Source organism: Anabrus simplex, chromosome 1, assembly GCF_040414725.1.
Source record: "Anabrus simplex isolate iqAnaSimp1 chromosome 1, ASM4041472v1, whole genome shotgun sequence".
Taxonomy (NCBI): Eukaryota; Metazoa; Arthropoda; class Insecta; order Orthoptera; family Tettigoniidae; genus Anabrus; species Anabrus simplex.
The window spans coordinates 536,400,093-536,413,347 of record NC_090265.1 but is presented as its reverse complement, the minus strand read 5'-3'; the positions used below and the strand labels follow the sequence as shown (position 1 = coordinate 536,413,347).

Here is a 13,255-nt window from a genome sequence, read left to right as displayed (position 1 = left end):
GATAGTAGTTATTAAAGATAGAAATTTTATAATGTTCTATATTGAAATGTATCACAATTAAATTGAAAATAAGAAATAAAGTGGTTCAACCTATTCAATTCCTTGTATTGAAAATACTTCTTATTTTCAATTTAATTGTGATTAGTAGTTATTAACTTGCTTAACTCGTTAGATATAAAGGCTGAAGTAAACGATCACTTAATTTTTAATGTTATGTACTGAATTTAAGTAAGAATGTGATACACCTCAAGATATGGCAGAGTATATCTCTGATTCAGAGGATAGTTTATATTTTCTTGCATCTAGTTAAATTTCAGAAAAGCTGTTCCCATGTAATTTTATAGCGAGAAGGTTATCATTTCTCTACTTGCGCTTGAAATACATTTTCATGATACATATATGGTTAGGTTAGATGAAGCTGTTTGAGGAAGAAAACTGGAACATTTGCCACAGAGGCCTCTGGAGTGATCCTACAACTCTTTCAGAATGAAATTAAACACACTTTCACGTAGTATCAGATTTTGGAAAATAACAAATGAGCAAGCTGTAGTGTGGATATCATCTGCAAAAATGCAAGTTTTAAACAAACTTATTGCCGTTTCATACTGATTTTAATTTGTATGGGGTTTTCCCCGACTTTTATGAAAAATAATATATAACGACAATCCGTTACAGTAAGTAAATTTTTCGCTGTTATGAATTTTTGCTATAACGGACTTCTACTGTATTATATTCCCTAAAGTAATGTAACATTAACAATGATATGTCTTTAAATGTTAACACCATGAATAATCTGTCACAAACTATCTACACTTCTATTTTACTTGGTAGAGTTCACAAGTTTTATCATGTTGCTAGTTGAAAGGATTGGACACTGTAGGACTGTGTCACAAATATATTTACCAGTTCGTGCAAGTCATCCTGATCTCTGACACTTGATGAAAATTATTTAATGCTTCACAATTTACACACTTCAAGTTATCAGCATGTCAAATTTTAACACTGTCTACGGAATTGTTTAAATGCTCGACACAATTCTGCAAAAACACAAGCCATTAAATGTTAAGACCAAAATTGTTCTATCATTTGGTACAGAAGAAAAACACAAGTCTTTTAACATTAACACTGATCTGTCTTTAAATGTTAATGCTGCGAATAATCTGTCAATTGGCACAGACAAAGAAAACACAAATCTTTAAACACTGTTTTATAAATAATTGTTCAAACATTTACAAGTATTGTAGGTTCAACAATGTTCCAAGTCTGCAGACTTCATAGACTTTGTTTCTTGCTCGCTTAAGTAGTTGCGCTAACAGCTGTTCTTTGGAGATCTTCACCTGGCTGAAAGGTGGGAAGTGAATGGGCTTGGTCTGCTTTCAGCTTGCCTTACATAGCGAGCCAGTGCATGGCTTAGGCTATCATGCGTTTGTATTGCATCAGTCATTGCATCTAATCTATTACAAGCCATAAGACTCTTATAATTAATTGGGACTGCTATATGGTTGTTTCATTGGGTATTGTATTAAAGCACTTGTTACCATTGTAAATTTCATTCCATAGTGATGTTTTAAGGCTATATAGAGATAATCAGTATATGACTTAGCTCTGAGTGACATGAAGCCTGATGTAAGCTGGAAGTGGCATGATATAAGTTGGTTCATTATTATTTTTTAATTTTTTTTAAGAATCTGCTTTACGTTGCACCAACGCAGATAGGTCTTATGACAACGATGGGATAGGAAAGGGCTAGGACTGGGAAGGAAGCAACTGTGATCTTTGCATTTGCCTCGTGTGAAAATTGAAAACCATAGAAAACCATCTTTGGAGCTGCCAACAGTGGGGTTCAAACCCACAACCTCCCAAATGCAAGCTGATAGCTACGTGGTCCAAACTGCACAGCCACTTGCTAAGTATGTCAGTTCTTCAACATCAAAGCTTTTCTGCCTGTTATACTTCCTGTTTTAGCTCAATAATAATTACTGTAATGATATTACTGGTACAGTATGTCGCTTCCAGCCTTCTGAGGAATTGCTGTGAACATTAAGGTATTGCCTGGTTGACCTTGTTTGGAGTAGTGCTCCACACCACCCTATCCTGGGCCACTATCTTCATCATTACATAACTAAAGTGTGTATCAGAACTATACCGATAACAAAATCCGGGATGCTCTTCGTGTTATGTTACGAATGATGGAGCAATTGGATTGGCAGAGAAAATAGTTCTTTTTGCAAAAATATGGTTACTTTGTTACTTCAAACACATGATTCAAATTGACGAACCTGCCATATTTGCTATGCCAGAGAACCAGGCACTGCCTGTTGCTGTGCATCAGAGGAGGGAAGGGAAGGTAAAAAAACTGGGAAGTGGGAGACAGAGGTAATGCTTGGTGCGAATGCACAAGTTTTTCGTTTGTTTTGCATAGTTGCTTCCCAACCCCAGTAGGCAGTGTACAGTTTGTTCTGCACAAATTCACTACTGTGCGAACCCCGTAGAAAGAGAAGATGGACTTGCACCAAGAATACAGGCAGCTTTCCAGGTCGTTCACAACACGCCACTCTAATGGTGTCACCATGTCCGCCAATTATCGCAGCACTTTCTTCGCATCACCTCATGTTGAACAGTGGCGGCGATCACCATCTTTCTTTTTTGCTGGCTGATGTATCACTGAACTTTGTAGTCATACGTCCATAGTCCGCTGACGTCATTGCTGTCATCTTTGCCTCACGCTTCGAATGTTCCAGTATCTTTGATATTGTTCTGTGCTGTGTGTGATATAACCTCTCCTCGTACCCCTCCCCTCTCTGACTTTGCAATGTACACTGTCTCACACGGCCTTCTCATCGAGACACGTTTCGACTGTTGGAGGAAGAGGCACTGGGAGATCATCTTTGATGTTCCTGTGAATTTCTAATCAAATTCTGGACTTTTCCATACCAGCGTGCACCATGATGTAGTGTAATTTGAACTTGTATTTTCAAATTCTGATGTCTAATCTTATCAAGTGTTTGAACTCTGTCTTGGAATTGATATGAGAGCCACCGAGCTCGATAGCTGCAGTCGCTTAAGTGCGGCCAGTATCCAGTATTCGGGAGATAGTAGGTTCAAACCCCACTGTCGGCAGCCCTGAAAATGGTTTTCCGTGGTTTCCCATTTTCACACCAGGCAAATGCTGGGGTTGTACCTTAATTAAGGCCACGGCCACTTCCTTCCCACTCCTAGCCCTTTCCTGTCCCATCGTTGCCGTAAGACCTATCTGTGTCGGTGCGACTAAAACAACTAGCAAAAAAAAAAAAAAAAAAAAAAGGTATGAGAGCCAACGGATTGTTAATTCGTGTAACTTATTATGCTCTTTCTATGTTGTGGTTTTTGAGAAACACAATATTATTTTGTTCAATACTTCAGAACTCTTGTACTTCAATGCTGTTTGTATAAATTTTACTGTGAATATGGTTTATTTCGTTAAAGATTGTAGACTGGTCATTTTATGTATTTGTGGACTTCTTAAAAAAAGTAGTCTCTTAATTAGACCTCGTCCACTCATTGTTTTCAAGTTAAGCCTATGGCTTAGATTTTAACTTACAAATTTTCGTCTATATCTTTTCATTTGAAGATATTCTGGAGTCTCTGTGTCACTTGTACCCAGCAGTGTCCTATTTGATTGTACACCTGTGTTTCCTTTCTATGTTGTATTCGTATGTCTGTACAAACATTGTTGGGAAAGATTACTTCTATGTATTCAGTCTATATTTGAAAAATCTTGCTCACATGATATGTAACCGATGGAATACTGTCATGCTTTTTCTGTAATTTTGTAAACAAAATTCCTATAGTTTGTCATGATTAGAAATGTAATGTTCTATTCTTTTGCTTGTACGTGAACATCTATTTGTTAAAACTGATTTCTTTGATATTCTCGGAAACCCTCTCGCTCTCTGTATATTATCTTGTACCATCCACGGTTCTCCTCTAGTTGCCCAGTGCTTTTGCTTTTGCTTCTAATATTCTCCATGAACTCTATTCCAATTACTCTTCATTAAACTCTACCCAGTTACATGACACCACACATCCTGAACAGAATCCAAAGGTTACTACTGCACTGTTGTGAACTGTGCATCGAAGTAGGAGGGGGACAAATTGAACATCTACTGTAATCAGATCATTGGGTGTATTGTTTCCTTTGGTCAATATTTCATTCTATTTATAATTATGTGAGTGAAGGAATACACAATTGTGAGGCAGAAGCATTGCATCTTCGAGCATGTTAGATAATAAAGAATGTTATTCAGACCAACAGATGAGAGGAGAAACGTCTGGTGCATTGCTTGACTGACAAGTGAGTCTTAATTACGGTGTGTTCTTGTGCCATGTGTGCAGTTACGGCTGTTTAATAAGCAAACTGTGGACATTGCCTCTAAGAGAAAAGGACAATCATGTGCGAGTTGAATGAGGAAACTTGTGCATACGTGTGGAGCATTATCTCTGTCTCCGCCATACACCCCACTTCCCCTACCTCCCCTTCTCTTCCCATAAGCACCACAGCGACTTGTGCTCTGGTATAGCAAATATGGCGAGTTCATCAATTTGAATCGCATGCCCGTTAGTAACAAATTAACCTCATTTTCTCAAAAAGAAAACATTTCTCTGCTAATCCAATTGCACCATCGTTATTAAAATAACACGAAGAGCATTCCTGTTTTTATTGTCTGTATAGTTCTGATACACACTGTACAATTATGTTTATTCACATCCTCATTCCCAGATTTCCATTGCAGATGTATATTAATTCATTTGATTGTTCCCTTATCATTACATAAACATGGCTCATTTAATAAGTAAATCAATATAATATGTTAGTTATATCTAGTCAAATTTCTTTCAACATTTTAGCAATCCTAAGCTGTAATTTTACTTCTTGTGTATAAGACCAAATGTTCCTTAACAAGAACCAGAATTCTGGAGGGGGAAGGCTTAAATTCAGCGACTTCAAAGACTTGATGTGCAGTCTCAAGTATTGGCAGACAGCATTCAAGAACCACACAAAGGAAAAGACTGGTATATTGAAAGCAGAAAGGTTGAGGGATGCCCTTCTTGAAGTTGGTATGTTTAGCAGTCAATAAGTATGCTGTTAAAACACAGTACTAAAGTTAGAGAGAGAGAGAGTATTGACCATCAGCACACTCATCTTGTTTCAGGTTTCCAGCTTAGTACAGATGTCCTATCAATTCTGATCCTACGCTACATGAGGAAAGATGGCACACTTCGATTTGGAGACTTTGTTTCAGCTATATTGCACCTCAGTGTTGCTTTCAGTGAGTTCATTCTTCTTTTATAGTGTTTACAAGAATGCATCTTATAAATTATAACTACCTTCCTGTAGTATAAGATTTAGCATAGTCATTTTCCATTATGATGAACAGGGTCTGGATTTTTATGATCTAATAAATGCCAAAAAAATGACCTACAAATGACCTAAACATTTCCAAGAAATGACTGACAAATTGATCCCAAAAATATGAAGGAAAATATACATTTACCTAAATTGAGTAAATATGTGCATTATCCACATTACCTTTAACTGGTAATGGAGTGAATACATTTAATAAGCGACATCAATGCCTTTGCTGACAACACCTAGTGTTTACAAGACACAGTGTCTTCTGGTATTGGCTAGAATAAATTTGTTACTTTCATTTTCCTGTCTGTTGATGATATGAAAGTTACTGACATATGTGCAATGCTAGTAATACTATTGCATGTGCAGCCACTCCCTGTTATGATTGGTGTGCAAATGTCGCTCATAGCGTTGGTTGATGCATGCATTTCAGAGGGTTGGGCTTACTGATATGTAATAGCAACTTCTGACTCACAGCAGGTAAGTGCTGGAGGTTTGTAGCTGACAGCTATGTGGTGGTCAGAATAGAACAACAGTTGACCAAGATATGTCTGTAATGGAAGACGCTGCACATAGCCTACTCCTGTCAAATAACACCAAGTGGTCTGCTGAAGACTTAATGTATCATCTGTTGGACAAATCACCATAAAGTGTCATTTGCCTTCACTCTGTTTGAACACTGTCGAGAGGTTTGGAATTGAATCCAAGATTTTAGCATGCAATCTAGCAATTCGAAATTATGTACCACTATGTCTCCTACCCTATGGGTCAGCATTCTAATGAAAATGTTTTCCACTAACGGCCTGGTACAAGTAATTGTAATGAATACCAGACTATCTGGGGTCCACTTCTCCACACTCCCCAGTTGACAGCTTCTGGGGAAAACTGCTTCTGGTGAGGATGATAAATTCTTTGTGTCAGTCCTGTAGAATTTGTCTTCCAGTAGTAGAACAAACCTACCTCTTTACATGGTTGGTAAGGTGGTGATTATTGTTTGAAGAGGTAGTATAACTGGGCAAACATCCTCTATTAACATTGAATTAGAGATAAAAAAGGAAGAGGTTGAATCCTTCAAAAAATGTAGGTATCAGCAAAATAAAGAAAAAAAAATAAATAATCGTATGGCCTCAGCTACCGTTTGCAGACATTTCGATTTGACGCCATCTGGCTGTCTGCTCGTCAATTTCGACGTTCCGGTTTCCTCTGTCTGCCATCTAGCGGACCTAGAGTAAACCGAATCTCTCTTGGGCGTCTATGGCTGAGATTTAATTAATTTTGTCGGGTAAATACCAAATGTATCACCAGAGATCTTTTACATGCCGACATCGTACGACATGGAGTGTCGAATGGACTTTTTTCCGCCCTTCAAAAATCAGCAAAATAAAGAGAAGGGCTATTAAAGGCATGAAAATTAAAGCCCCCCTAATCCTCGTAAACATCATACCAATGGGGTAGTAAAAAACAATTTGACCAAGGGAGGTCAGATAGGCAAGATGAAGGTGAGTATCCTGCCACAAGTGGAAGCAATGCCAGACTCAGCTAGGTGAACCATGGTTGCATGGTTGGTAACCTTCTAACCAGTTATTGAATGGGAACTTCAGAGTGTTAGTTTATAGGACGGGCAGTGTTTGGGGATGATTATCTAATTATATTAGCCCTTAAATAAACATTAATCCTCATCATCAAACACAAGACACTGTTGGTGAAGCAGATCTCAATATACACTTTTCCTTCTCAAATATAGTTTGCTCTACACAGTTGACAGCAAAGTCTGGTCTGTTCTTTTCATGTCAGCAACTAACTGACTGCCATATACAAGCACTTTAACTTACAGTAATTTTTCTTTTTTAACAGATATATTTGAAACTAAAGATCCACTTCAGAATGGCAGCATAAAACTTAGTTTGGCAGAGGTGAGTACCAGATTATGTATTTTCAGAAACAAATGTGAAATCTTTAATATAATCACTAGAGGGCATGATTAGCTCAGTGGCTTAGCTCCCACATGGAAGGCCGAGATTCAATTATCGGTCAATCCTGGGTTGAGATTTTCATCTCAAATCACGTGACATCGGGAATGGCATCTGGCCTTAAACCCCTGGCCAAGACCAGAAATAACTGGGATAAGCTGAAGAAAGTTTTATTTATATGATCACTGTTCCAGTTTTACTAATGCATTTCTACTGATAACATGGTATAACATCTTGAAACTCTGGATGCCATAAATATCTCTGAAGTTAAGCAACAATGGGTGTGGTCACCATATGAATGGATCCATCTACTATATGACCTGGCTCACAGAGCCTGATTAATGGTTTCTGGCTTAGCTGGGTCACCAAATCCAGTTTTGGATAAGGCACTCCTTAAGGATAATTGATAAATCAAGTAATTTAAATTCAGTTTATCACCATTTTTCTTGGAAATACAGTTTATGGATATATGTTCAAATTAATTTTTTGATGGTTAAGGTATAGTACAAAAGTCTATTTTACTAATAATCTAATCCAATATAACCAAAGTACAGTTTAGTGTACTGAATAAAAATAACTTTTATGAACCACTCTTTCTTGTTTCATCACTGTTTTATAATTTTTGATAAGCTTTATAATTATTCTGTTTGCAGTGGCTCAAGTCATCTCTTACCTGTTAGTTTTGCTCAACGTACTTTACTTGGGACAGCTGATGGATTAGCAATCCCTAGTCTGATATCCTGTTACCTGTGTCATATTAAACTTGTTGCTGAGAAGCCTTCTGGAAGCCAACATCAGTGATGCAGAAGAAATCTGAAGGTCTCATGAAAACCAGCAACAAACTGAGAAATGGGCGAGAGTAGAAAGGAAGATGTGATTACCAGGAACACTGTGTCATCTAGGTATTCATCATACAGATTAATTCACCAGGTTCTTAAGTATAGTATTTAAAAAAAAAAAATTAAAATGCTATTTGTTCAGGGCGTCGACCTACAAAGATCCTTTGCCCCTACTTGCACCATATGTTATGAACCTGCGTGTATTTGGATATTGCGGAAGTGTAAAGTGTTGAATGTGAGGAAAGGAATGTTAAGGACGACACAAACACCCAGTCCCCAGGCCAGGGATATTAATCATTTACAATTAAAAACCCCTGACCTGGCCGGGAATCAAACCCGGGGCCACTGGGTGACAGGCGACGTGTTGCCCCCTACACCGTGGGGCCGGACAAGTACAGTATTTACTCCACTGTGTGCAGTATGTTACATTCTCTATTACAATAGCTTTTAATTTCATAATTCACAGAATTATAGTAAATGCCCAGCTCCTTGCCAGCCCCACAGTCTAGAAGCAATGTGCCTGCTTCTCAGGGGTTCAGTTCCTGGCTAGGTCAGGGATTTTTACCTGAATCTGAGGGCTGGTTTGAGATCCATTCAGCCTATTGGTTACAATTTAAGAGCTATTTGACCATGAGGTAGCAGCCCCTGGACTATAAAGACAAGAATGACGCCAAGAGGATTCCTCGTGCTGACCCAATGTCACCTTGTATTCTGCAGGCCTTTAGGCTGAGTAGTGGTCGTGTGGTAGGCCAAGACCCATCAGAGCTGACCATCATAGGGCATGTTTACTTTTGTCCAGCTCCTTGGCTAAAAGGTCGGCATGATGACCTTTGGTTCATAGACCCCTGGGTTTGATTCCCAGCTGGGTTGCAGATTATAACTGTGTATGGTTAATTCCTCTGGCTCGGGGTGTTTGTGTTGGTATTAATATACTTCTTTTCATTTGCATACAATACACCACACTACCAGCCACCACAGAAACAGATTATAATGAATACTGGGACAGTACATCCCTCCACATAGGGTTGACATTGGAAAGGGCATTCAGCTGTAAAACTGGGCCATATCCACACCTGGTGCCAACCTTAATAAATTGGGAAATGTGCAGGAAGAAGAAGAAAACAGAATTATAGTTGCTAAAAAGTCATTTCTGTTTTGATGACAAAAAGGTGATTCATTCACGAGTGTCTTTAAAACTCTTTCATTATATATTTCATAGCTTCAGATTTTGAACTTGGAGAATGTAGTTTTGCTATATATAATCAATCTCCCAAAGATTCTTTGTGCTTCGTACTATCACCTCTGTTTCAGTTTCTCTGACATGGTTTCATATGTACACCACAGTGATTAAAGACAAGCATCCATATGTAGTACTATTTTAGTAGGAATATTCTCTAATGAAAGAAAGGTAAGCAGAATTGACAGACAGTCGGGCAATGTGGCTGATATATCAGTTACAACCGTAGAGTTCACATTCTGTGTCAATCCTTAAATACTGTTTTGAAAGCTGCATGACCAGCTCTTGGAACCCTAATAATAATGTTGTTTGCTTTACATCCCACTAATTACTTTTTTGGTTTTCGGAGATGCCAAGGTGCCAGAATTTAGTCCTGCAGGAGTTCTTTTACATGCCAGTAAATCTACAGACACGAGGCTGACGTATTTGAACACCTTCAAATATCACCGGACTGAGCCAGGATCAGACCTGCCATGTTGGGGTCAGAGGGCCAGTGCCTCAACCATCTGAGCCACTCAGCCCGGCACTCTTGGAATCCTTCCCACAAGCAGTGGAGTGTTAAAGTGTGAAATATCAGACTGAGGCTGTATCAGATATTTCTGTACTCAACTAGCAACATTGAAGCCTTGTCTGTCACATGACTGTTTCAATAATAATAATAATAATAATAATAATAATAATAATAATAATAATAATAATAATTCCATTTATCACATGCAACAATCAATTTTCACAGCAAAATCAGCCAAAAAGCAGAACAGTATTAGAGTAATTTGGTCTGTGATATTGCTTCCTTCTTGCAAAATCAGAAGGACAAACTCTCATTTAACTTCAGTATGGTTTGATTTCCTCATTATAGTGTCATCTTGACAGAATTTTGGTACACATCCTAAGTTCACCTTCTCCAGGTTTGTATTTCATATGGTAGTCTTCTTAGGTTTCTTTCCAGTGGACATCATTGTAATCTTGAAAATACTGATTTTCATACCATATTTGCTGTGCAGTTTTCAAAGTTCTATGATAGCAAGTTACCTGCTCTGCCCACTGTATCAATCAAGTCATTGATATACAGGGTGTAGCAATAAGGTATGGCCAAACTTCCTGGACACATTCCTCACATGTAGAAGTAGAAAATGTGGGTCTGGAAACTCTTTATTCCCATTTTAGAACTCATTGTCTGCAACTCCACATAGTACATTAATCATTGGAAACACACAGGAATATACCCACATACCACATAAAACTCTTTCTTACATGAAAAGTTCAAAATGTCCTCCATTAGCATACATGCCTCAATCTGCCATTGTGTTGAATCCCAGATGCACTGATGTATTCCTGTGACTGTATTTCCATCCTGTTGGTTCCCACTTACCTCTTTGTACTCTTCAGTATAAAAGCTATGTAAAAAATGAACAAGGGTGAAAGATTAGAGCTGTGTCTGGCCTCTGTGATTTCATTGAACCACAAACTCATTAATCTGATATTGTGAGCATGCTTCAGTAGTTGACTGACTGAAGGTACTAACTTCCTGCCATGCAGACTCCTGTGAGATATGCCACGGTACACAATCTACACGGGTTCCCATTTGAAAATAGCAAGTCATAATATGATAAAACAATAGATTGTTGATATGAAAACTGCTAGCCTAGTTGTGTGACACAGGTAACAGTTATTTAAATTGCTGTGTCATGTGTTGGACACTTCTAATTTCTATAAATATGTGTGTATATTGTATATAGTGATCAATATATGTAAGTATGGTTATGAATTTGTTTGTATGGACATGTTGAAAAAAAAAAGAAGCATAATTTACAGTACTGTGTAAAGAATGTGAACTTACTTGCTTGTTATAATTTCTGTTGATTTTTATGCATATTTATTTTTGTTACTTCACTTCGTACTGTTTATTGGATTCTAAAGATGCCTTATTCCTTGGAGCAATGCAATTGAGAGTCCCTTCTAAAAATGTTTTAAGTAGAATAAATATTTTTCAGGATGAATTGTAGCTTACTTGTAGGAAGGTCATTAATCATTGTACTGATGAAGAGAATAAGGTAAATTTTAGAATCCAGTATTCATTTATTGATTCTAGGAACAGGAGCAACATTTAAACAAAAGAGGTAAATTTAACGATAGCATGAAGAGAGCTTTTGTGCAATGTTGTTGCAGCCAGACAGCTGTCATAGGTGCAGTGAAAATGTACAATAACAAACTTTTTTCTTCAAACATTGATTTTGTAAATATTTCAAAATTTTTCTCCTTTCATAATTTCTCATAGAAGTAGGATCACAATTCTACTTTGAAACTCAATGCTGATGAACACATGTCATATTCACAGACAATGACTCTGATTACTCTACCTCATGAACTTAGCATGTAGGTCATACAAGTGCTATAATATCAGAGATATGTTTGTTAGACAGTTACTGTACTACACAACTACATGCATTTACATTTCTGAAAAGTCACTGCCTTCAAGATCATTCCTACTGAATACAATCATGCACATTGTTCAGATATTTCCTCTTAACTTTACTCATTTCTGCTGTTTGGTAGTATTTTGAAAAATGTAGTAAGTATATTTATTGTTTATAATGAATGAAATACAGTATAAGTGTACTTCAGATGCTCTCTATATTAAAGGCAAGCATTGCTCAATGTAAATATGTAATGATATGAAATGTACAAATTCATAAATAAATTTTTCCAAAATCCTTTAAGGCATCCTTTCTTTATCCTCAATTGTACAAGTCGGCTATCCATTTGCAAGTAGGTAAGCGATTGTTATGTTAGCTGTAACAGATCATAGCAAGGCCGTACCTAGGTGGGGGGTTCAACTCCCCCACCTCTCTCACCAAAATAAAAAATAGTTTTACAAATTTAAACAGCACATATAGGTTTCGAAACACAATAAATTAGAACTATTTTGAAAACAAGCATTTGAAAAATAAACAATTGGATTTAGCTTGTAACATATGTGCAATCTTTGAATGTTTCTCTAAGAATATAGTTCACATATTTACTGAAATCATAAATGGAAATTTTAATTTTGGTGAGATACAAAGATTGTTTGTTTTTAAAGTTCTTAATAAATTTTGCACCATCATTCAATAATTTTCACAAGTCAACTTCAGAGGGGAATTCTCTGAGCCATTCATCATAAAAACAGGCTTAAGACAAGGAGATTGCTTGTCACCACTGCTGTTCAACTGTGCCTTGGAATATATAATGAGGGAATGGTTACAAGAGTAACCCAAAGAACATCTGAATTGGAAGACCCAAAGACAACATAAGTTTAAATTGCCTAGGTTTTGCCGATGACCTTGCTCCCTTGTCCAACAATATTCAGGAAACCAGACAACAAGTTATATCACTAGAGGAAAAAGCACAGAAAATTGGTCTTGGAATATCTTTTGAAAAGACAGTAATCATGTTTACTGACCCACCACTCATAAACAAAATTGTAGATAAATTTAAATATCTGGGAGAAATCATAACATATAACCTCAATGAAAAGCCAGCATGGCATAACAGAATAAATAAACTGACCAGAGCACAATATGTCACCAAGAATACCTACAACAAAAAGGACCTGTCAATAGCAACAATATTAAAACATTACAAAACAGTCACTCAACCAGAAATAACATACGCAAGCAAAACCATCTTCAAAACAACTAACACTGCACACATAGACAAAATACTCAAGATAGAGAAAAGAATCATTAGAACGTGTATCAACAAATCATACCAAAAAGATGGACACTGGAGAGTAGCTTCTAATGAAACAGTCTACAAGGAAATAGAACCAGTAACG

The 13,255-nt window shown here is 37.2% G+C and overlaps 1 protein-coding gene across 2 annotated transcripts in view; it reads left to right on the top strand.

The window, feature by feature from the left end:
* CalpC (calpain-C) overlaps positions 1-12,152 on the top strand; it is a 459,003-nt gene extending 446,851 nt beyond the window's left edge. For both annotated transcript variants that reach the window (XM_067135487.2, XM_067135486.2), the window contains 4 exons: positions 4,950-5,097; positions 5,193-5,309; positions 7,247-7,305; positions 8,016-12,152. In XM_067135487.2, coding sequence (XP_066991588.1) covers positions 4,950-5,097; positions 5,193-5,309; positions 7,247-7,305; positions 8,016-8,042 — 351 coding nt within the window. In that variant the 3' untranslated portion in view covers positions 8,043-12,152. The remainder of the gene's footprint in view (positions 1-4,949; positions 5,098-5,192; positions 5,310-7,246; positions 7,306-8,015) is intronic.
* Positions 12,153-13,255: the final 1,103 nt, after the last annotated feature.